This window comes from Marmota monax, unplaced genomic scaffold (assembly GCF_021218885.2).
Source record: "Marmota monax isolate L192 unplaced genomic scaffold, Marmota_monax_Labrador192_F-V1.1 WCK01_AAM20220418_F8-fsc00138, whole genome shotgun sequence".
In the NCBI taxonomy this organism is placed as follows: domain Eukaryota; kingdom Metazoa; phylum Chordata; class Mammalia; order Rodentia; family Sciuridae; genus Marmota; species Marmota monax.
The window spans coordinates 4,289,330-4,315,553 of NW_026692763.1; the positions used below are offsets into that span (position 1 = coordinate 4,289,330).

At 37.3% G+C, this 26,224-nt stretch overlaps 1 protein-coding gene and 1 pseudogene across 1 annotated transcript in view; both read right to left on the reverse strand.

Annotated features, from left to right (window-relative positions):
• Window positions 1–26,224, reverse strand: part of Mettl16 (methyltransferase 16, RNA N6-adenosine) — an 82,230-nt gene that overhangs the window by 34,399 nt on the left and 21,607 nt on the right. The window contains exons 3-6 of the mRNA XM_046446967.2: window positions 26,024–26,223; window positions 20,466–20,606; window positions 12,877–12,992; window positions 8,543–8,685 (exon numbers count right to left, since the gene is read on the reverse strand). Coding sequence (XP_046302923.1) covers window positions 8,543–8,685; window positions 12,877–12,992; window positions 20,466–20,606; window positions 26,024–26,223 — 600 coding nt within the window. The remainder of the gene's footprint in view (window positions 1–8,542; window positions 8,686–12,876; window positions 12,993–20,465; window positions 20,607–26,023; window position 26,224) is intronic.
• LOC124094279 (mesoderm-specific transcript homolog protein-like) lies at window positions 1,863–8,533 on the reverse strand (annotated as a pseudogene).

Below are 26,224 nucleotides of genomic sequence, written 5' to 3' on the forward strand. Positions count from 1 at the left end.
GTAGCTACTATCATCTCATTTTACCAATAAGAAAACATTTTTTTCTTTTATGGCAGTTGGAATTGAACACAGGGTACTCTACCTTTGAGCTACATCCCCAGTCCTTTCTTCTTATTATTATTTTATAATAAATTTCATTATTTAGAGCTTGAGTTCTTAAGTATGGTTTTCCTCACTTTTTTCTCTGAGGTGTATACAAAGGTGGCTTTGACTTATTGGTGAGGTCCAGGCTGGCCTTAGTAGATGGAGTGACCATGCAGGTGACTGTCAGAAGCAAAGAGAGAACACCTGTAGATGTTACCTTGGCTTCTGTTGGATAAGTTCTTACTGGGCAAGATGTAGTTGATGTGTACATCACTAGCTTTTAGGCTAGTGGCATAAATTTCCCAAAAATCACACTTTAAAGATTTAATGACTTTAAAGAAACTAACTGCTTGGCCCTGAGCCGGCAGATTAAGCCAATGTCTGTCCTTGTGCATCAGTTTTGGCGTTCCTTGGTTTTGTTTTTTTCCTTTCTCACTTGGTCAGCACTGGTATGACAGTGCAGCTTTGGGTGAGCTTGAGAATCAAATATTATCCTATATTCCAGCTGTTTAACTTCATTATGTTCTTTTGTTTAATGTTTGAAAGCTCCTGGCAATGTTGAAAAATTTTATCCCAAAGGGGTGGTGGGGGAGGGGAAGCCAATCCACTTTTGTCACAATTCATTTTTATTACTAGAAAATAAACACTTATTCCAGTTCCAAAGTCGTTATATTTGAGGTTCCTAATTTTTAAAAATCAAAGACTACTATTACTACTTTGGCAAAGACAATGAAACTGTGGATTAAAAAAAAAACTACTCAGCACCATTTGCTTATAGGTCTTTGAAAATTTATTCTTAAATTGTCTGGAAACTATCCTGTTGCTCAGGAATAGCTGAGCTGCATGAGAAAGCCTCTCTGGGACAGACAATGGGAAGTTAAGCCACCATCACCAGAGGAGTCAGTGTACTTCAGCAAGGTAACTCCAAGTGTACAAAGGTCCCCTCCCTACACTTCAGGAGGGTTCATGCTTCTAAGCACTGAGGTATGAGTAGTCAGACTATTATTTGCTGTTAGAATTGATCTCTCCAACTAATAACAGTAAGTCTCTGGCACAGATGGAATTGGTTCTTAGTGTCTGTGATTTTTAAAAATTCTGTAAATAATCTGAATTTAGTTTACTCAGAAATTACACGTTTTTTTTTCCTTTAGAGAGAGAGAGAGAGAATTTTTTAATATTTATTTTTTAGTTTTCGGCGGACACAACATCTTTGTTTGTATGTGGTGCTGAGGATCGAACCCGGGCTGCACGCATGCCAGGCGAGCGTGCTACCGCTTGAGCCACATCCCCAGCCCCTAGAAATTAAACGTTTAATAAGGTTCACTACTATGGCAGAGTAAGGGTCTGCCAGTTTAGTGTCCTTAGAAACTATATACAATGTGTAGGCAAATCATACTCTTACACCATACTTTAAAATATTGCATTTCTTAAATATTCTAACAAAATGTCTATAATTTAAAGCAGCTGATGAAACTAATCCAAAGTTATGACAAGGGATATTCACTCTCACTTAAGCCCATGTATCCTTTAAACCATTCAAGGAGAGGTAACAGGCCCCACTTTTCATTCTTTACTGTGAAATTTCAACTGGGCTTAGGCCAGAAATCAGCACTTTCAGATACTTCAGGAAAGTCCACAAAAATGTTAAAAAGTCTTTTAAGCAAAAGAATTTCTAATGCTGGGCTGGGGATGTGGCTAAAGCGATAGCACGCTCGCCTGGCATGCGTGCAGCCCGGGTTCGATCCTCAGCACCACATACAAAGATGTTGTGTCCGCCGAAAAACTAAAAAATAAATATATTTTTTAAAAAAAATTCTCTTTAAAAAGAAAAAAAGGAATGTCTAATGCCTGTCTCTAAGCATCCATGAGAAGCCATGCTCATCAGAATTTCCTAATGACGCAAAGACTAAACACAAAGACTAGATACTTGGAATGAGGTGGACTATTTTTTCAGTTTCTGCTGCCTTTTTTCTATATTCGGTTCCATCAATGTGAGTAAAGTGGACTTTTGTGAGAGAACAGTGTTTGATTGCCAGAACCTCTTTTGGGCATTTCTTCCTAAGTGGACTACACAACAGATACATGAGTGGGGGAAATAATACAGGGAAGCTACTCTTTCTAGCTCAGAAGGATCTGAGGAAGCCCATATATGCATTTAAGAAGCCCATGGGATCTAGCTGTGGGTAGTGGCTAATATGGTCATTCAGAATTGACACTGTGGACCCCAGCAGCATTTTCCTGTACAGCTCCAAAAACTCTGGATAGGGATTTAGAGGATCCAATGGCCCATAGATAAAATGAATGGCAATAGTCACAGAGGCACCCACCCAGCACCTTCTAAACTTCTTCCTCTGATTGATGTCCTGTAAGAGACACCAAGTTCCCGTCATTGTTTTGGATCCCTGCCCACATATCCCAGAGCTCACTCTCAGAGGGTCAAGTGTATGGTCCAAAGACCTAGAGTAAGACCTTGAGAAAATACAAAGAAGTTCATCAACCTCGTGAGGATGGGTGACAGCATGCCTCCATCTTTAGGTAGCTTTTGGAAAAGAAGAGGCCAATGAGTATCAGGAAAGATTTGACAAAGAGACTCTTTAAAAAAAAAATTTATCTATCTATCTATCTCTCTCTCTCTATATATATATATTAGTTGTAGCCGGACACAATACCTTTATTTTTTATTCATTTTTACGTGGTGCTGAGGATTGAACCCATGGCCTCACACGTGCTAGGAGAGCGCTCTACCGCTGAGCCACACCCCAACCCCAGACAGAGATTCTTTATGGTAAGCCGGTCAGATAGATTTTACTTGTACCTATACAACAGCTCCTGAGCAACAATGTTGATCCTACGGTTCTGGAGTCCTAGGTGGTGCAAAAGCACCTCCACAATGCTGGCCTGCTTAAATATGGAATAGTGGTGTGGTCTCCATTTGTCACTGAAGCCAAAGCCTAAGAAATCACAGGCAATCACTTGATGAAACCTCAGGGTCAAACCTTCCCAAATCCTGTACCAGTCATAACTGGAAGTTAGAACGTCATGTAAAAGCACAACTATCTCAGGACTGGACTGTCAACTATACTAACAGAGTCCTGGTAGAAGATGTGCAGTCCCTTGTAGGTGAAAAACTTCCCAGAAGCCTTCCATGAGTGCAGAGCAGGGGACAGCTGAGGGGGTGGGATGTACAGGTATGAAGCCAGCAGGGGCATGGCCAGTAGCACCATCTGGACCCACCACTTCCTCATCCTGACTCAGGTAAGACCTGGGCTACAGGACTCCATGTTTGGGAGACAGGGCACACCTGCGCTCCTTGGGGCCAGAGATTCTCGGCCTTAATCCAGTCCCCAGCAGAGTTTCTGCTGCCTTTTTTCTATATACTATTCCATTAATGTGAGTAAACTGGACTTTTGTGAGAGAACAGTGTTTGGCCAAGCCACAGAATATTAGGCTCCCTCCTTTCTTATTTTTTAATCTTTTATTTTCAGAGAGGGTCTCACTAAGATGCCAAAGCTAGCCTTGAACTTGAGATCCTTGTCACTGGGATGACAGATGAATGACTGTGCCTGGCTAGGAAAACAAAAAATTTCAAGCACAAGTTAAATAATCACATTCAACAAAATCAATTATTAGATTTACTGCCTATCCCCAAATATATGGATTATACCCAAATCTAAAAAATATCGGCCATCTGGCAGGGAGCAGGGAATAGAAGGGAAAAAGCAAAAAAACAGAAAGAAATGGGTGAAACCAGTATTTAGCTGGTGCTTCATAAAATACAGATCACTGGTTTTAGGAGAAGTTATAAAGTTACTGCCTAAAGTGCAAGATCTATAGACTTAATAACCAATGGAAGTCATGAGGAATTTGATAAAGTCTGGTAATTTATCCATGACAGATGGGTAAGTCTCTTTTTAAAAAAGAAAAAGCTATTAAAGCTCAAGCACAGGCATAAAAAGTTAAAAAACAGGTGATAAGTACCTGTGAATCTTCAACAATGATAAAAAGGCTGTCCACTTATCTAAATACAGTGCAGACCATCAGGAAATCTGAGTTCCTAACTGGTAAAACCAAGAGGTTGGATAAGTTTCTCTTAAGTTCCTTCCAGCTGCAAAACTCCCTTAAGAGAAAAACAGTTGTAATTGCTCCTGCGCATGATTTAGGTGAGACATAAATCTTAAAGAAGAGGCATCTTTTTTTTTTAATCTTCCCTTTTTTTTGTGGTACTGGATCTCATATATGCTGGGCATCCTCAGCCCTTTTTATTTTGTATTTTGAGATAGTCACTAAGTGGCTCAGGGTGGCCACCAATTTGTGATCTTTCTGTGTAAGGCATGCACCACCTTACACAGCTATGGGAAGCATCCAAGGGCCATCAGGCCACTTAATTTATTTTACCCTATAATGTTGCAAATTCTGCTTAGTTTCTTCCTTTCTTTCTTCCTTACTTTTTTTGGCTACACTGGGGAACTGAACCCAACCCACAGGTGCTTTACCACTGAGCTACTTCCGCAGACAGGGTCTCAATGTTGCCCAAACTATCCTGGAAGTTGTGATCCTCCTGCCTCAGCCTCCCACATGACTAGGATTATAGGTATGCACCACTGCGCCTGGCTAATTTCTATATTTCCTCTGGGGATAAGAAGGAAAATATTTTAGAGGGATAAGAAACAGATGGTAGGGTTAAGACTCTTGTTTTAATCTCTTATTTTCTTAGAGCTTCAAAACATGCAGCTTTCACAGAATTCTAAAATTTGATTCACATACCAGTATAAATGTGATCATTTCAACTACAAAAATACACATGAACTGGTAGTATGTACAAATGTTAAGTAGTCCTGGTAGGATGTGAAATTGAAAACAGTATTTATGAGCAACACTTGTTCTCAAAGTATTACACTATTCTCTTTTGATTCAAAATCATTTCTTTTCTTCCCTCTCAATCTGCCTGAGTCGTAGTAGAGCAGATACCTGAAAACTTCTCACATAAATTAGAACTGGGTAATGTTTCTCCTAAATGATACAAGCCTGAAATGGCCAACTAACCAGAGACATGAAGGGCTCTTGCAATTTATCCTTCCTCGAAAATTTACGAATTTTATTCAGTTTGGTGGCTGCCAAAGAGATAGGTCAGGTAGACTTGAAAGAGACTGAATCAGTTTCTATCCCTTTGAAGAGTGTTCTCTTAAAACATACTTCTGTAGTTCAAAAGGGACTTCGGAAGCCAATAGAAATTTACTATTTATAAGCCTCCTAGCCAGGCATGGTGGTATATGCCTATAATCCCAGCCACTTGGAGGCCGAGGCCAGAGGACTGAAAGCTTGAGGCCAGCCTCAGCAATTTAGCAAAACACTCTCTCAAAATAAAAAACTAAAAGGGCTGGCAATGTAACTCAGTGTTAGAAACCCCCTAGGTTCAATCCTCAGTACCCCGCCACACACACACACAAAAAAACTTTCCTCCTAAAAACAATCCCACAAATACTATAGCCTAAAAGAGCCATTTATAATGACACATTTTCATTTTCCTGGTTGGCCCAAGTAATTTCAAAACCCTACAGTATATCATATATAACAAATTAAAATTTAAAAAAAGAAAGAAAAAAAATAAAAATAAAGAAATGGCTACACAGCCTAGTCACCTCTTCAGTACTCTATTACATTCTTTAAGTTTACATTACCTACTCAGACTTTTCTCAATGCTCCATATAACTTAAGTCTTACTCTTCTTTGACATATCCTAATGTGTCTTTGAAGAAATCAATTAAAGCAAAAATGTATTTTGGCTTCAGCAATATGTAACTTTTCTGAGGAACAGACCATCTATTAACTAAGCTGGAGTGTAAGTTTTCAAAATAATTTCTAATTATCCTCTGTATTTCTGAAGTGTCGATGGTGATATTACCTTTTTCATCACATATGTTAGTAATTTGAGTTCTCTCTCTCCTCTTCATTAGTGTAGCTAAGGGTCTGTAAATTTTATTTATTTTTTCAAAGAAAAAATAACTGGACAATTTTTTCAATTGTTTCTTTTGTTTCGATTTCATTGATTTCAGCTCTAATTTTAACTATTTCCTGCCTTCTGCTGCTTTTGATGTTTATTTGTTCTTCTTTTTCTGTGCTTTGAGATATATAGTTAGGTCATTTATTTATTGACTTTTTCTTCTTTAAGGAATGAACTCCATGCAATCAACTTTCCTCTTAGCACTGGTTTCATAGTGTCCCAGAGATTTCAATATGTTGTGTCTGTGTTCTCATTTACCTCTAAGAATTTTTTAATCTCCTCCTTGATGTCTTCTGTAACACATTGTTCACTCAGTAGCATATTGTTTAGTCTCCAGGTGCTGGAGTACTTTTTATGGTAGTGCATTCCATTGTCATGTATAAATAAAATAATCAATTACAAAAAAAAACAAGTTGTTTTCCATAAACACTGAAATCAACTCATATTAACAAATAAAGATTTTTTTTTATTTTAAAATTGCCTTTTAGTAAAATAAACAGCTTCAAACACCTGTAAATCCAAAAGAAAGGAAAAAAAAATTCCCTATCTAGGAATTCCACTTCTGGTTACATATCAAGCACTGATAGCAGGAATTGAAAGAAATACTTGTATACTGGTGTTCATACAGCCTTGTTCACAAGAGCCAAAGGGTAGAAACAATTTTTTTTTTTTTTGGTGGTGCTGGGGATCAATCCCAGGGCCAGTGCATGCAAGCCAAACACTCTTCCAACTGAGCTATATCCCCAGCAAGAAACAATTTTAAATGTCCATCAATACATGAATAAATAAAATGCAGTACATACAATGGAAAATTAATATTATTTGTTTTAAAAAGGAAGGAAATTATAATACATGGTACAAGTCATGGATAAACCTTAAAAACATTACGCTAACTGAAATAAGCCAGTTACAAATGAACATGTGTTGTATGATTTTACTTAAAGGAGGTATCTCATATAGTCAAATGGATAGAAAATAGAATGATGGTGGCCAGAGGCTGGGAGAATGGGCAGTTGGACAATATATAGAGTTACAGTATTGTAAAATGAAGAGTTCTAGCGCAATAATGCATTTAGCACTACTGAACTATACACAAAAAACAATATTAAGATAAGGCTGGGTATGGCATAGTTTAGTAGTAGAATTCAATCCCTAGCCCTACAAACAAACCAGAAATTAAGATGGTAAATTCTGGGCTGGGGCTGTACCTCAGTGGTAAAGCACTTGCCTCACATGTGTGAGACACTGGGTTCAATCCTCAGTACCACATAAAAATAAATAAAAAGATACTGTGTGTTCATCTACAACTAAATAAATATTTAAAAAAAAAAAAAGATGGTAAATTTTGTTACCTGTATTACAATACCAAAAAAAATTTTATATACGTGTGTGTGTGTGTGTGTGTGTGTGTATTTATTTATTTATTTTCCCAAAGTGCCAAAGCTAAATGCTAGGGCTGGAAGGTTTTCCAACTTTGGATATTACATTATCCATCACATCAACAACTTGTGGCAGGGTATGAAGTCAAATAAGATAAGGCTCTTTATGAGTACATTATGCTGCTTAATGTTAGGTGTGTTGTCCAAAACAATTAGCTTTTAAAAAAGAATAGCCTTAACCCTTCTCTGGAACTGGTTAGTGATCTGTTTCCCTTCATTAAGTTCTTGACAGCTCAATGTCCTCACATCTGTCACTGTTTGGGAGACTGATTCCAAGAATGTAAATTGCTTCAAGGACTAGGCAACAAATTTATTCTGGTTCATGGGACAGATTTGAACCCATCTGTTTTCTAATCAAAAGCCATATTTAAACCTGTTTTGTTCCATCCAGGACCATACTAAGCAATATAATCATATGGTATTTTCTTTTTTTCTATTTGTGTGGTATAAATGACTACAGGAAACACACACCAATTAGAAGCATGGCAGCATCCTCAGAAACATGGTCTTTATACAGTACAGGATCTGCTGTGTTTTCAGCCTTTATATGTTTATTCTTCAGACCTCAGAGATTCCTTTTCCTTTGAGTGAAATGACAACTTTTTTTTTTTTTAAAGAGAGAGTGAGAGAGAGGAGAGAGAGAGAGAACTTCAATATTTATTTTTTATTTATTTATTTATTTTTTTGGCGGACACAACATCTTTGTTTGTATGTGGTGCTGAGAATCGAACCTGGGCCGCACGCATGCCAGGCGAGCACACATGCCAGGCGAGCGCGCTACCGCTTGAGCCACATCCCCAACCCGACAACTTTTTTTTTTCAATATGTATTTTTTAGTTTTTTTAGGTGGACACAATGTCTTTATTTTTTATTTTTATGTGGTTTTGAGGATGGAGCCTAGTGCTCTGCGCATGCCAGGCAAGCGCGCTACCGCTTGAGCCACATCCCCAGCCCTGAAATGACTTCTTTAGGAACTATGCCATGGACAAATATTCCCATGCTATAACAACACACTTACCTTAATCTTTTTTTAAGCTGTAAACTGTCATGGATGATCCGCTTAACAAATTCTAATTCACCTCCTTCTGCCATTATCTCTGTGATACCTCCGGTATTTACAGAACTAGGTGGAGGTCTTCGAGGATTTCGAGAGTTTACTCCCTGAACAACAAAAACAAAATCCCTGGTGAAAAATTTTTACACATGAAGAAAAAAATCTTTGAATGTAATCTAGTTAAACACAAAATACTTTCCACATATTGAACAAGATTTAGGGTTTTTTTTTTTTTTTTTAATACTTTCTGTCTTGATACCAAAGCACAGAAAATCTACCTAAAAATTAAATATTTACTTTATTTTCTTCTAGTAACTTTTATGGTTTAGGTGTTGATTTTGTTTTGTAGTACTGGGGATGGAACCTAGCCAATTGTGTACAATAGGCAAACACTCTACTGAGCTATATCCCCAGACCTTTTTAAATTTTATTTTGAGATAGGGTTTCACTAACTTGCCCAGGCTGGCTTAAATTTTTGATCTTCCTGCCTCAGGCCCCTGAGTAGCTGGGATTACAGGCATGTGCACCAAGCCTGGCTATGGCTTTGCTTTTTAGATTACTTCACATCATATAAAAAAAAGTTAACTCCAAAACCATTGAAGCTTTAAAGGTAAAAGTTAATGCTATAAAACTCTCAGAAGAAAATGTAGAAATAAATCTTCATTATCTTGGTTTAGCCAATAGTTCATTAGATACAACACCAAAAAGCATAAAAATGAAAACAAAATTTCAGAAATTGAACCTCAACAAAATTAAAAACTTTTAGGCTACAATCAGGTGTGGGGGTGCACACCTGTAATCCCATTAATTTAGCAGGTTGAGGCAGGAGGATCCAAAGTTTGAGGCCAGCCTGGGCAACTTAGCAAGATCCTGTCTCAAAAAATAAAAAGTAATAGGGATATACATCATTGATAAAGTGCCCCTGGATTCAAGATTCAATCTTTAGTACAAAAAAGAAAAAAACAAATTTCAGAGTTACAAAGGACACATAAAGAAAGTGAGAAGATAACCCATAGAATATCTCTGCAAATCATTATTTTTTTTAAATTATTATTATTATTTTTTATTTATTTATTTATTTAAATTTTTAATATTTATTTTTCAGTTTTCGGCGGACACAACATCTTTGTTTGTATGTGATGCTGAGGATCGAACCCAGGCCGCACGCATGCCAGGCGAGCGCGCTACCGCTTGAGCCACATCCCCAGCCCTGCAAATCATTATTTAAAAAGGCACTTATACCTAAGATATATAAAGAAATTAATAATAAAAAGAGCCAGGTGCAGTGGCACACATGTGTAATCCCAGAGGCTCAGGAGGCTGAGGCAGGAGGATCACAAGTTCAAAGCCAGACTCAGCAAAAGTGAGGCACTAAGCAACTCAGTGAGACCCTGTCTCTAAATAAAATACATAATAGGGCTGGGGATGTGGCTCAGTGGTGGAGTGCCCCTGAGTTCATCTCCAGGTGAAGGAAGGAGAAGGCAAAACCCAATTTAGAAATGGGCAGGAGGAGTGGAGGTGTATGTAGTTCAGTGGTAGAGTACTTGCTCACATGTGTGAGGCCCTGGGTTTAATCCCAAACAAAAACAAAGCAGGGGGAGGCAGAAAATCTGAATAGGCAAATCTAAAATACAAATAATCACATGAAAAGGTGCCTAATATCATCGGCCATCAGGGAAATCAAAACCACAGTGACTATAACCACTATGGAAAACGGTATGAAGATTTCCATATGACCACATGATCCAGGTATACCATTCTTCAGTATTTATCCTGAAGAATTAAAGTCATCGTACTGCAGTGATACATGCATACTCACATTTACAACATCACACTTCAAAATAGCCAAACTATGGAACCAGCCTAGATGTCCATCAATGGATGAACAAACAAAAAATTGTATATATAAAGAATGAAGGTGTTTTTTTTTTTTTTTTTTTGAACCAGGGATTGAGTTGCTAGTGAGGGTGAATCTCCCAAAAATCAAAGGCAGAACAACAGAGGAAAGGGATCAAGGTGGGTAGGATATGGGGCAGGTAGTGCTGGGGAATGCTATTGGCCAAATTATATTGCTATATTGTGTGCGTGTATGAATATGTAACAATATTCCCATCAGTATATACAACACTAATGTACTGATAAAAAATGTGAAGGGAAAAAACCCACAATGATACCATTTCACATCCACCAGGATAGCTATAATCAAAATGACAGTTAATAAAAAGTGTTGATAAGGATGTGGAAAACTGGAACCCTCATGCTGCTGATGGGAATATAAAGTGATATAGTTACTTTGGAAAATAGGCCAGCAGTTCCTTAAACAATTAAACAGAGTTATCATAGAACCTAGCAATTCTACTCCTGGGATTATGACCAAAATAAACGAAAATCTATAACCAGAAATATTTTTACATTAATATACTTTTTTTTTAAACATTAACACTTAACACTATTCATAAGAGAAAAAAAAGACCTTGGTTCTGGTACTAAAAATGCTTGACTTCTTTATCTGGATATGGGTTTTACAGTCCATAGTTAAGACATGGACACTTTTTTTGGTGTTGTGGATCAAGCCAAGGGTATCACACATAGTGGACAATCTATACCTTTAGCCCCTCATGTGCACTTTTGGAATAAATGTAGTAACTCATCAAGTTAAAAAAAAATGTAGTTATTTTCATTCATACAATTTATCTGCATTGAAGACAAAAGTCTAAATTTCTGTGTGTGTGTGTGTGTGTGTATACACACCAGGGATTAAACCCAGAGGCACTTAACCACTGAGCCACATTCCTAGTCCTTTTCTGTATTTTATTAGAGACAGAGTCTAAATTGCTGAGGCTGGCTTTGATTACTTTTAATTTTAGCCACTGCACCTGGCTAAAATTTAAATTTCTTAAATAACACTTTATGTTCTAATCTGGAATGTTGGTATTCCTAATAAAATTATGTTCAACTTCTTTATTCTCTAAAAAAAATTTAATCCATCTACATTTGTTAAGAGTCATTTATATGGTAATTTTAGGGTATCTGTGTCATTCTTTGTTTTTTTTTTTTTTTTTGAGAGAGAGAGAGAGAGAGAGAGAGAATGAATTTATTTTAATATTTATTTTTTAGTTTTCGGCGGACACAACATCTTTGTTTGTATGTGGTGCTGAGGATCGAACCCGGGCCTTACGCATGCCCGGCGAGCGCGCTACTGGTTGAGCAACATCCCCAGCCCATATCTGAGTAATTCTAAAAACAATTTATTCTCTCAAAAGTTTTAAGCATACATACCCCTGATTTCCTCTGATTAATACTAGTCATTCTTCATTACTAACAGAAAGGGTTCACTAGATAATAAAAACTCAGGTTAGCTGGGCGTAGTGGCGCACGCCTATAATCCCAGAAACTCAGGAGGCTGAGGCAGGAGGATTGCGAGTTCAAAGCCAGCCTCAGCAAAGTGAAGCACTAAGCAACTCAATAAGATCCTGCCTCTAAATAAAATATAAAATAGAGCTGGGGATGAGGCTCAATGGTCAAGTACCCCTGAGTTCAATCCCCAGTACAAAAAAAAAAAAAAAAAAAAAAAACCACACAGGTTAAATCAGTAATATGTTATATCATGGAAATTTTTTTCTTGTTTTTGTTTTGCAATGCTAGGGACTGATTCCAGGATCCTACACATGCTAGGCCAGTGTTCTACCAATGAGCTACATCCTCAACCCTAGCACTGAGTTTTTAATGTGTTAGTTCTTTTTACTCCATACATGTCTTTCAATATTTATAAGCAAATATATTTTTCACCTGAAGTTAGAAAGACAAAATAGGCCATTTAGTTACTATTAAATGACAGGTAGCAAAAATAATAATTTTTTTCCCTTCAACAAACTTAGTCCAGGAGTAAACTATGATCTAAGATGGTCCAAATGGAAAAAAAATCAAAAGTTCCATGGTAGAGAAAGAAAAAAGCTCTACCCTCAGCAATCCCATAAATATGACTTGACCATGACTAAACCAACCCAAGAACAAAACAGCCAAGGACCAGAGAAACCTGGAAAAACAGAGCCTCAGCCTGATGATTCTGTGAATTCCTTGATCAAACTGTTCCTAAAGACCAAACTATTGTTGTGTTTTTCTGATATATAAGCCAAATAAACTTTCTTTAGTTAAGTCCATCTGAATTGGGTTTTTAAGTATTTCAAACCAAAAGCATCCTAATTGATATAATTTATAAATAAAAAACTGCTCTCATCTCTGTAAACAAGGCAAATTTAATTAAACATTCAACTACTTTAAAGCAAAAGACATTTTACCTTGGCTTCCAATTGGTTAGCAAAAAAGGGGGGGTTGCACATACAAAAATCATAGATTATTTCAGATTTTTCTTTAAGAGCATCCATCAGGAGTGTCTTTTGCGGCACTTTTACCACTAGGAGAAAAAATAAGAACTGTTAGCTAATATTAATGTGGTGGTGGTTTTAAGATATGTGAACAAATTCTTTGACACTACTCCCTTCGAGAGGTAGAATTCAATTACCCTTTGAGTGTAACTGCATTTAGTGACTCAATTTTATTAAATGGAATATGACAGAAGTGACCAGCTAAGTCATAGAGCAGCATGGCTTCCTCCTTGCTCTTGGTCTTGAATTCTGCTCTAGGAGAGGCCTACCTGGCATACTGTAAGGACACTCTAGAAGCACACAGAAATCCAGGTGGCAATGAAGTAAGGTTTCCCTCCTGCCATGTGAGTGAACCATTATCAAAGTATTCTGTCACCAATCTTTCAAGTGACAGGTATAGCCAACAACTTGAAAGTAACCTCATTAAAGACAGTGATTCAGAACCATCCAACTAAGACACACCCAAATTCCTAACCAACAGAAATGATGAGATAATGTTTATTGTTTGGAGTAATATGCTACATAGCAACAGACTGAAGCAAATGTATTAACAATATTATTATTTCTATTTTCAGTATTTTAAATAGTACTCAAAAAACCTTTATTTCTTTCTTAAAGAGATACAGCAAAACAACTTTAGTGAAAAAAATTAACAGCACTTTCATCTACACAATGGGCACAAAACTAAAATGTACAGATCACAAAGGAATTTGACTACAGCTAGCATAGTTCCATGTACTAAAATTTAAAAGACAGTATAATTTAATCAACAATAGTTTCTTTCCTTTTAAAATCTTGGTAACACAGATAGCCAATTCTCATTATTCAAAATAGTTATATTCTATGAAGTTGCCATGTATACTGAATCACTAGTGTTAGGGGAAATAAAGGGTTAATCAGGTTTCTGCAAGCCTCTTGTCACATTTTCATTAACTGATAGATACGCAACCTTGCTTTATGTGTGTTTCAGTTTAAATACACCTCATTTAATATACATTGCTCACTGATTAACAATGAACTTATGGCAGCAACACTGTAACCCTTGTCTGAATGAAGCTTACCTAAGGCACTTATTTTCTCAGTAAAAAACCTCAAAGCCTTCTTGCACTTAGAAAGAGAAGACATCACTTCAACACTATATTTAAGAGCCACTTGAAATAGCAAAATCACCAAAAAAAGCACAAAAATGTGGTATTATATAGACCACAAACACAAGACTTGTTCACAGTATTAGAACTGAGATAAGAAGGCAGAGCACTGCCTACTTTAGTTATACATGAAAATGTACACACTGGGTGACTGAAATGTTTTGCTACTCTGCACGTGGCTGTGAATGACCACAAAAGCACCTTGAGTATTTATCTGGGTTTAAAAACAAATTTTAGCTATTAGCAAACCAATTTAAAGCTTATATGGAGAGAAAAACCACTCAGACAAACCAATACAATACTAAAAGAACAAAGCCAAGAAGCTGTTATTACCTGACTTTAAGACTTGTAAAGCTATGGTAAAAAAAGATAGCCAGAAATGGTACAGCAATTCAGGAGGCTAAGGCAGGACAATCACAAGTTAGAGGTCAGCCTATGGAACTTAATGAGATCCTGTTTCAAAATTAAAAAAAAAAAAATTGGGGCTGAGGCTGTGGCTCAGTGGTAGAGCGCTCATCTGGCACGTTTAAGGTACTGGGTTCGATCCTTAGCACCACAGAAAAATAAAGTCATGTGTCCACCTACAACTAAAAAAAAAATTAAAAAAGAAAAAATTTAAGGAAACAAAAGAAAAAAAAAAGCTACAGGGCTGGGGATATAGCTCAGTTGGTAGAGTGCTTCCCTTGCATGCACAAGGCCCTGAGTTCAATACCCAGCACCACAAAAAAAAAAAAAAGAAGAAGAAGAAAGCTACTAAACACAAGACAGCGTAGCACTGATGAAAGAATAGATCAATGGAACAGAACAGAGAATTCTGGATTCTGGATCTATTTCTGAATAGACCCACCACAATAATGCAGTCAAGGGCCTGGGGCTTTAGCTCAGTGGTTGAGCACGTGCCCCACATGCGTAAGGCACTGGATTTGATCCTCAGCACCACATTAAAAAATTAAAAAAATAAAATATAATGTGTCCATCTACAACTAAAAAAAAATGCAGTCAACTGATTTTTGACAAAGGAACAAAAGCAATACAATGAAGCTTCTTTTCAACAAATAAAACTGGAATGACTAGTACATTTTTTCCACATGAGATGATGAACTTAAGATGCAAAAAATCCTTAATAAAATATTAGGAAATCATATTCAACAGCATGTTAAGAAGATTGTACATCAAGACCAAGTTGGTCTTATCCCAGGGTTGCAAGGTGGCTTAACATATGCAAATCAATAAATGCAATTCACCTCAAATAGAATTAAGGGGAAAAAATTATATAGGCATCTGAATAGATGCAAAGAAAGCCTTCCACAAAATTCAGCACCCATTCATTACAAAAACAATGAAGAAACCAGGAATAGAAGGAACTGACCTCAAAATCGTAAAGGCTATCTACAACAAACCCATACGGAACGGGGGAAAAACAAAAAGCATTTCCTTAAAAATCTGGAACAACATAAGGATAGTCACTCTTACCAATCTTGTTCAATATAGTTCTTGAAACTCTAACCAGAGCAATCAGGCAAGAGAAGAAAATTAAAGGAATACAAATAAGAAAGGAAGAAGTCAAATTATCTGTTTGTTTATAACAAGATCCTATATCTAGAAGACCCAAAAAAAAACACTTCACCAGAAAACTTTTAGAGGTGATTAAAAAAAAAAAAAAATTCAGCAAAGTATCAAATCATAAAATCAACATACAAAAATCAACAGTTTGGGGGATGGGGTTATGGCTCAGTGGTACAGTGCTCGCCTAGCACACGAGGGCACTGGGTTCAATCCTCAGCACCACAAAAAAAATAAAATAAAGGAATTGTGTCCACCTACAACTAAAAAATATATTTTAAAAAAATCAATAGTTTTAGGGCTGGGGTTGTAGCTCAGTGGTACAGTGCTTGCCTAGCATGTGTGAGGCACTGGGTTCGATTCTCAGCACCACATATAAATAAATGAATAAAATAAAGGTCCATCAACATCTAAAAAAAAAAAATATCACTAACTTTAAAAAAAAATCAGTAGTTTTCCTATACACAAATAATGAATCTGCTGAGAAAGAAATCCGGAAAATAGTGTCATTAAAAATATCCTCAAAATGGTCTGGAACCATAGCTCAGTGGTAGAGACCTTGCCTAGCATGTACGAGGCACTAGGTTCAATTCTCAGCACCACTATAAATAAATAAATAAATAAATAGGGGCTGGGGTTGTGGCTCAGTGGTAGAGCACTTGCCTAGCACGTGTGAGGCCCTGGCTGCTCAGCACCACATTAAAAAAAAACTCACTCTCTCTCCCTCTCTCTTTAAAAAAAAATAAAAAATAAAAAACAAATGAATAAATATATGTCCATTGACAATTAAAAAACAAAATCCTCAAAAATAAATAAATGAAATAAATCTAACTAAGGAAGTGAAAAAAATTCTACTATGAAAACCAGAGAACACTGCCAGGCGCAGTGGTACATGCCTGTAACTCAAGGGGTTCGGGAAGCTGAGACAGGAGGATGGTAAGTTCAAAGCCAGCCTCATCAATGGCAGCAAGGCAATAAGTAAGTCAATGAAACCCTGTCTCTAAGTAAAAAATATATATATAAAATAGGGCTGGGGATGTGGCTTAGTGGTCGAGTGCTCCTGAGTTCAAACCCTGGTACTGGGGCGGAGTGGGGGGGAACCACAAGAAAGAAACTGAAGAAGACACAAGAAGATGGAAAGACCTCCCATGTTCAGGGATAGGCAGAATTATTATTGTTAAAATGGCCATACTACCAAAAATGAGATACAGATTCAACACAATCCCCATCAAAGACCAATTCTTTACAGAATTATACAAAACAGTTCTAAAATTCATATAGAAGAATAAAAGCCCCTGAACAGCCAAAGCAATCCTGAGCAAGAACAGTGATGCAAGAGGAATCACAACACCCAATTTCAAATTACACTACAGAGTTATAGTAAAAAAAAAAAAAACTGCACAGTACTGGCATAAAACCAGACATTGTAGCCAGGCTCAGTGGTGCATGCCTATAATCCCAGCAGCCCGGGAGGCTGAGATAGGAAGCTTTCGAGTTCAAAACCAGCCTCAGCACAGAAAGGAACCAAACAACTCAGTGAGACCCTGTCTCTAAATAAAATATTAAAAAGGACTGGGGATGTGGCTCAGTAGTTAAGCACACCTGGATTCAATCCCTGGTGCTAGAAAAAGAAAAAACAAACAAAGAAAAAAAAATTCCAACAAATAGGAGCAGGAAACGATAATCTTTTTTTTTTTTAATATCTTTATTATATTCACTTATTTTTATGTGGTGCTGAGGATCAAACCCAGTGCCTCACGTGTGTGAGGCAAGCACTCTGCCACTGAGCCACAACCCCAGCCCCATGGAAATGATAATCTTAATAAGACCCCTAAGACTCAGGAAATAATCTAAAGAATTAATAAATAGGATGGCATCAAATTAAAAAACTCCTGCACAGCAAAGAAAGCAAGTAGGAATGTGAAGAAAGAACCTACAGAATGGGAGAAAAATCTTTGCTAACTACTCTTCTGACAAAGGATTAATATTCAGAATATGTAAGGAACTCAAAAAACTTAACATCACAAAAACAACCTGATTAATAAATGAACTGAATAGACACTCCTCAAAAGAAATACAAATAGCCAACAAACATGAAAAATTTCAACATCGTTAACAATTAGGGAAATGTGAATCAAAACTACACCGAGATTTCATCTCACTCCAGTTAGAATGGCAGTCATCAAGAACACAAACAATAATAAATGCTGGAGAGGATGTGGAGAAAAAGGAACACTTTGGGCAGAACTACAAATTAGTACAACAACCATGAAAACTGATATCGAGGTTCCTCAAAAGATTAGGAATGGAACCACCATACCCAGCTATACCACTTCTCAGTACTTAGCCTAAAGAATTAAAGTCAGCATACTATAGCAATATAGGAATATCCTTGTTTATTTGTTTGGGTACTGGGGATTGAATTCGGGGGCACTCAACCATTGAGCCACATCCCCAGCCCTATTTTGTGTTTTATTTAGAGACAGGGTCTCACTGGGTTGCTTAGTGTCTCACATTGGATGAGACTGGATTTGAACTCACAATCCTCCTGCCTCAGATTCCTGAGCTGCTGGGATTACAGGCATGTGTCACCATGCCCGGCTGATTACCCATGTTAATAGCAGCACAATTCACAATAGCCAAACTACAGAACCAGTCTAGGGATCTATGCATGGAAAAACAGATTTTTAAAATGTAGTATATATACACAATGGAATTTTGTTCAGCCACAAAGACTGAAATTATGTCATTTGCAGGAAAATGGGTGGAACTTGAGAATATTATATTGTCCAGCACAGTGGCACATGCCTGTAATCCCAGCTACTTAAGAGGCTGAGGCAGGTGGATCACAAGTCAAGGCCAGCTTCAGCAACACAGCAAGGCCTAAGCAACTTAGTGATACTCTGCCTCAAAAAGGGCTGGGGACAAGACTAGGTAGCTATAGCTCAGTGGTAAAGTGCTTGCCTAGCATGTTGTGAGGCACTGAGTTCAATTCTCAGCACAGCATGTTAAAGAAATAAAGGTCCATCAACAAGCATTAAAAAAAAAAAAAAAAAGTGGGAGGGTGACCTGAGGACCTAGCTCAGTGGTAAAAAGAACCACCCCTGAGTTTAAAAAAAAAAAAAAGTTATGGGGCTGGGTTGTGGCTCAGTGGTAAAGCCCTTGCATGGCACAGGTGAGGCCCTGGGTTTAATCCTCAGCACCACATAAAAAATAAATAAATAATAAAATTAGGGCTGGGGATGTGGCTCAAGCAGTAGCGCGCTCGCCTGGCATGCGTGCGGCCCGGGTTCGATCCTCAGTACCACATACAAACAAAGATGTTGTGTCCGCCCATAACTAAAAAATAAATATTAAAATTCTCTCTCTCTCTCTCTCTGTCTCTCTCTTAAAAAAAAAAAATAATAATAATGAAATTAAGGTTGAATTCTTTAAAAAGAAAAAATTAAAAACATTACGCAATTATGTTAAGCAAAATAAACCAAACTCAGAAAGTCAGGGGTGGCATGTTTTCTCTAATATGTGGAAGCTAGAGAGGAAAAGGAAAAGAAAATCAAAGGGAAATCAGCAGAGAAGAGGAAAGGGACCAGGGCAAGGGAGGAAGGGAATGAAAGGGAAATAACAGGAAATAATATTGACCAAATTATATTGTTATATTGTGTGCATATGCAAATATGTAACAATAAATCCCACCATTATGTGCAACTATGATGCACCAATAAAAAAACATGGGAGAGTTGGGCATGGTGGCCCACACCTGTAATCCCAGCAGCTCAGGAGGTTGAGGCAGGAGGATAGTAAGTTCAAAGCCAGCCTCAGCAAAATTGAGGCACTAAGCAACTAAGTGAGACCCTGTCTCTAAATAAAATACAAAATAGGGCTGGGACGTGGCTCAGTGGTTGAGTGCCCCAAGCTCAATCCCCAGCCCTTACACACACACACACACACACACACACACACACACACACACACACAAAACCCACAGGGGTTAAAAATCTGTGAAAAAAGAAAGTTTAAAAAAAAAATCTAGAAATAGACCTTTGACAAAAATTAGTTCAAAACAGATCACAGAACTAAATACAAAAAGCAAAGCAATAAAACTCCCAGAAGATAACATAGGAGAATATCTAGATCATCCTGGATATGGAGATGATGTTTTAGATAAAACACCAAAGGCATGATTCACAAAGGAAAGAATCAATAAGCTAGACCTCATTAAAATTAAAATTTTTGCTCTATGAAAATTTTTGCTTTTATTCAAGAGAATAAAAAGAGAAGTACCAGGCTACAAGAAAATATGTAATAAAGAACTACTATCCAAAATACATGAAGGATTCTGCCAGGTGCAGTAGTGCACTGTAATCCCAGCTACTTGAGAGGCAGAGACAGGAGAATTACAAGTTTGAGGCCAGGCTCAGCAATTTCAGTCACTAGCACCTCAAGGATTCCGTTCACTCAATTTTGCTATGAATTTCTCTATAAAATAAAGTATGTTAAAATACAAACCAAAACCACTTATGGACATCGGCAAATTAAAAAGGTTCAAGAAAATCTACTTAAATAAACTGATTTCAGCAAGTAGGAAAATTCATAGAGAACCCAGAAACAATGTGGATCAACTGTACTTACTTTTTTTTTTTTTTAATTCTGGTATTAAAACAGCAAATCCAATTACAATGTGTCATTTTTTTTTAATTATCAAAGTCTGTATATTAAAGCCAAAGATAACAAGACTTGTTAACTTAGGTTAATAAACAAAGCCTGAAGGGGAATTTATTCTGTTGAGCTAACCTTTTATGAGATCAGATAAGTTATTCTGTTCCACATTTTTCTTTGCATAGTTGAAACACATATCATCCACTTCTGTAGCAAGGAAATACCAGCCATTTAAGGTTGCTCCAAGTAAGGGATAGATGCAGGATGCCCCAGTACCTAGTAAAATAAAAATTTAGAACACATTCTACACATGAAAGAAACGTGAAAATAACAATGAGAACATCATTCTTCTCTTCTCAGATTTCTCATAGCTTTAACAGTTTAAATCACAAGCTGGGGGGCCAGGGTTGTGACTCAGTGGCAGAGCATTTGCGTAGCATGCATGAGGCACTGAGTTCCATCCCTGGGACCATATTAAAAATAAATAAATAAATAAAATTGGGCTGGGGATGTGGCTCAAGTGGTAGCGCGCTCGCCTGGCATGCTTGCGGCCCGGGTTCGATCCTCAGCACCACATACAAAACAAAGATGTTGTATCCGCCGATAACTAAAAAATAAATATTAAAATTCTCTCTCTCTCTCTCCTCTCTCACTCTCTCTTTAAAAAAAAATAAAATAAAATAAAGATATTGTATCCATCTACGAGAGAGAAAGAAAAAAATATACATATATATACACATAAATAAAAAACTGGTTCATACTATGGCTCCTGGGTTCTCTTTTTCATATATGTTAACTCTACTTGTAAGTAGAGTTAGGCTCCATAGAAGACAGAACCCTTGTTGTCCTCCTCATTCGTGTGTTGTATGTAAAATGAAGTTTACATCAATGAAGGTCAAGAAATATGAAACTGATTAAGCAAAAATGGTCCAAATTCAATTTAATTTAATGCTTTAAAAAAAGACATCATTTGGCCATGTGCGGTGGCACACACCTATAATCTCAGCAGTTTAGGAGCTGAGGCAGGAGGAACATAGGTTCAAGGCCAGCTTCAGCAACTTAGCAAGGCTCTATGCAACTCAGCAAGACCCTGTGTATAAACAAAATATAAAAAAGAGTTGGAGATGTGGCTCAGTGGGTAGTGAACCTGGGTACGAACAAAAAAAAAAAAAGTCATTTTAAATCTCACACAAACTCAATTTTCTTTTTTTTTTAATTCTATCCGTTAAAATATCATAGCAACATCTTAAAACAGATCAATGTACACATCCCATTCTCCAAAAAGCAGAACAAAATATATAGGGTGCAAATTTTTCACAACATCAGACAGTCCAATTCCCCACATTTCCATAAATTGTCACCTGAATGAAATCAAAAGTTTAAAGAAAAAAATTAAACAAACAAAACTAAAGACAACCATTTTTTTAGATGCAGAGACATGGAAAAATATTTCATTTGGATCCAAAACATCAGAATTGGGCTAGCCCCACCACAAATTCAAAGGAGATATTCACAGATAAATGCTCCAGGCAAAAATTATTCTTTAACCAACTAGGGTTTGGTCCTAAACTGACATGAAGAATCACTAGTCCTGGACTGGTCTATATACTAACCACAAATATTGCCTTAAACCACTGTCTAATCTTGGCCAATTAGATCCTAGAGAGTATATTTGAGAGAAGGAAAGTCAGTGTTTCTCCTGAAGGGCTAAACCAGCAATCAGCCTAAACCAGCCACTTCAGATCTATTTTCCCCTGACCACATCCTGGTTCCAGTCTAGTTCCTAGTGATCTGGCAGGAAGCATTAGAGTCTGGAGGTGCTCCTAACCCAGAGGAAAACCAAGGGAGATATTCTGAACATGTTAGGAAAAGACAGGATGATTCATGGCTGCAACATTTTAGCTCTTTGACGGTCATAATGACTGCTGTCCAAGTCTCCTGGTCCTAAGCAGTTTGGGCAAACTACTCCTCAGGGATTTGTTAGATGTGGAGGAGGGAAGGAGGGTCCTCTCAGAACCCACAATTTTTTAGCTCTACTGGCAATTCTGGTGAACCAGAGTCATCTGGCATAAGAAAATGTCAGTAGCCCTTTCAGCTCTGTAATAAAAAAATCCAGATCAGGTTCCAGGCCCTTGACTCTCATACAATTGCCTCTCTCTTCATACTACAATTTCATTTCAAATAAAAGTGTGCTTACCTCCAGGATAATAAATGTAGGTAAAAGATCTACTCTCTGCCCACCCCCAAAAAAGTTTTGTCTCAATTCTCAAGACCAAAAACCTTGCATTCTGACATTCTAATGCCCTCAGAAAGACAAATGACATCTTTTAAGTGAGTAATAATCTTTATAATGATAAATATAAATGGAAAGTAATAATCATAGAATTAGAGCAAACTGATGGAGTCTGGGGGAAGAATTTATATAAAACCCTAATTAGATTGAATATGATTTCAGCAAGCATTGCCCCTTGTGAAGAGCTAAAATCCATTAACCTCCTATATCCCCAAGTGCTATTTTAGAGAGTTTGGGGCATAATTAAAATCAAGTTTGCACCAAATAGGCTGTTAAGCTATCAAAGCTTTCTAGAACCATCCACCAGTTCTCTGCCATGAATATAAAAGGGTAAGAACTTTGAGAAAAAATCTCAATGTTTTTACAGTGCTTAAGCTCATATGGAGTGCTCAAATTTTGAATGTGAAAAGAATGATGTATTTATCCAGCAACATTCAATAAATCATTTATTGGACAAATATTATATGTCAGAAACTTTGCTAGCTTTGGAATATTATAATAACCGAAAATTAACTATACTTTGCAATCTAGCGGCAGAGAATAACATTAGTCAAAAAATTGAAAACAGTACAGTTTTAAACTGAAATAAATGCCATGAAGAAAGAAACAAGGCTTTCTGAAACACTGATTATAACCAAGGAACTTGTGTTAGCCTGGAAGGTCAGAGAAAGCTTTTCTTGAGTTGTCATGTACAGTATTATATAAAAAAGAATAAACAAGGTAATGATGAGGGAAGTTCCAGGCACAGGAAATAACATACAAAGTTCTGGGGGCTATGGTGCCTTATTAGAAGAATCTAAAAAAAGGATAGAAAACAAAGCAATGTCTGGGGAGAATAGTATACACCTGTAATTCCAGCTACTCAGGAGGCTGAGACAGGAGGATCACAAGTTCAAGACCAACCTCAGCCACTTAAAAAGACCCTGTCTCAAAATAAAAAATAAAAAGGGCTAGGGATATAGCTCAGTAGTAGAGCACCCCTGGGTTCAACCTTAGTGCATAAAGGGAGGAGTAGGACAGGGAAAGAACCATATAAGATGGGCTTAGAGAGGCCTTCAGAAGAAGGCAAGGATCATACAAAGGTAAATCTAAAAGGCCAATTCAGGGCTGGGGATGTAACTCAAGCGGTAGCACGCTCGCCTGGCATGCGTGCGGCCTGGGTTCGATCCTCAGCACCACATACAAACAAAGATGTTGTGTCCTCCGAAAACTAAAAAATAATAAATATTCAAATTTAAAAAATAAAATAAAATAAAATAAAAGGCCAATTCAAAGTTTTGGGTGTTTACCACAAAAGCATTAAGAACCCATTAAAGTGGTGAAAATGCAATCAGATGTGGAGTTATAGATATCTTATGAATGCAGGGCAGAGAACAGAATGGAGGGACAATTGAGTGGATGACAGCATACCAGCTGAGAAGTTATCCTGTAGATAAGGTAAAAGATGATGATAACTTGGATTGGGGATGATGGCAGTGGAGACAGAAGTAGATGATTTAAGAAATATTAAGGGAGCTGGGGATGTGGTTCAATAGTACAGTGCTTGCCTAATATGTGTGAGGCTAGGAGGGAGGAAGGAATGAAGGAAGGAAGGGAGAAAGATTGACTTAAGAAAGCCAGAGGGCTGGGGATATAAGCTCAGTTAGAGTGCTTGCCTTGCATGAACAAGGCCTGGGTTCAGGCTCTAGCACCAAAAAAAAAAAAAAAAAAACTGAGGCAGGAGGAACACTTAAGTCCAGGAATTTGAAATAAGCCTGGGCAACACAGTAAGACCCAGTCCCCCAATAAATGAATCAACAGGAAATAGTGAATATTCTCAGTGAGAATGAGAAATATCAAGGATGACAGAGTGGATTGTGGTAGATTCACTGAAATAATGGGACTAGTAAGAAACACTATGTTTTGGTCTTGGACATAGCAAGTCTGGCACATTTTTCAGATATCCAAGTTTCTTAGGTGTATGAGATCAGAGGTCAAGGAAAAGCAATCCATGGGGCTGGGGCTATAGCTCAGTGGTAGAGTGCTTGCCTAGCAAGTTTGAGGCCCTGGGTTCAATCCTTAGCACTACATTTAGTAAACAGAATAAAGGTGTTGTGGGGAAAAGGAAAAGAAAAAACAATCCAAGTTGAAAGAATATATAAATATGGGACTTATTTGCATGGAGGTAGTAAAGTCACAGACATGAGTGAAATTGCTAGGGTAGGGTGCTGAATGAGAAAAGGCTAAAGACTGGGCCTTAAGTAAGGATTATCAGTATCAAACAGAACAGGAAGGTAAGCCTGAAAAGTGAAAGAAGAGCGAGTAGAAATGAATAAGAAAAACCAGAAGACTGTTGCCATGGAAACAAATGGAGAACAGTGCGTGAAAGAAAGGAGAAGTCAAAAAAATGCTGTTGCAAAGGTCATGTAAGATGAAGACTCAAAGAGTTCACTGAAAATGCAAGCAAATGTCAAAGTTACACATTTAGTACTATCAACACATTGTGACCATTAACTATACTATATCTAGAAACAGACACAGAGTTGTTAATTCAATCTTGCCTATGAAGAATTAGTTAAGGACAAAGGATTAAAAGAAAAAAAATTAAAACCCTATCAAATAACAACAGTGAGTAAAACAAACCATTAAGAAATAAAGATGCCCTGGGTTTGTGGCTCAGCAATAGAGCACTTGCCTAGCACGCATGAGGCCCTGGGTTCGATCCTTAGACCACATAAAAATAAATAAGTAAAATAAAGGTATTGTATCCAACTACAAAAAAAAAAAAAAAAAAAGAAGAAGAAATTCAGGGGCTGGGGTTGTGGCTCAGTGGTAGAGCACTGGCATAGCATATGCAGGGGCCTGGGTTCGAGTCTCAGAACCACATAAAAATAAATAAATAAAATATTTCAAAAGAAAGAAAGAGAGAGAAAAAGACATCTTTATTTATAAGAACATCTTACATGAACTCAACTTTTTCCTGACTTTAATCTTGGATTAAATACCCTCTCTACAAATAATCACCCAAAAGATTCCCAAAAGTATTCAGGCCCACATGATCTTTTATTAACTGGCCATTGCCATAAAACCTCAGTATGATGATGTCTATACTAACATCAATTGATTCAGAGTAAAGATAAGGCCCAACAGTCATGGAAATCAATGTGGAAATCTGCAAAGCTAAGACAAGAGCCTCACTTTCATCCTGTACCTCTTTTACCACCTTGCTCCCTGTTTGGAGCCGAAAACCCCTTCTCAGGAGAAATCTACGGCAGAAAAGCCCAAGTATAGTGGATAAGAACAGTAGTTAAACTAGGCCAGCTTCTTTCACACAACAAATACTCAGTAGTTTATTAAGAATTTGGCCTTGCAAAACTTTTGAAACTTATGTTTAGCCACAAAAGAATTTAAAACTATATACCTATGTCGATTCCTCTTCGGAGAGTACTTTTGTCAGAGTCCTGATGACCAATCAGATCTTCCACCCAATGAATATAGTTGAGTCTCAACGGAACTGTGGGAATTAGTCTCTCCAATGGAATATCAATAGAAAGTCCAAAATCTTCCTTTAGGAGAGTACAAGTCAGAGCTCTGACTGCTTCAGGGTCTTTAAAATTAACAC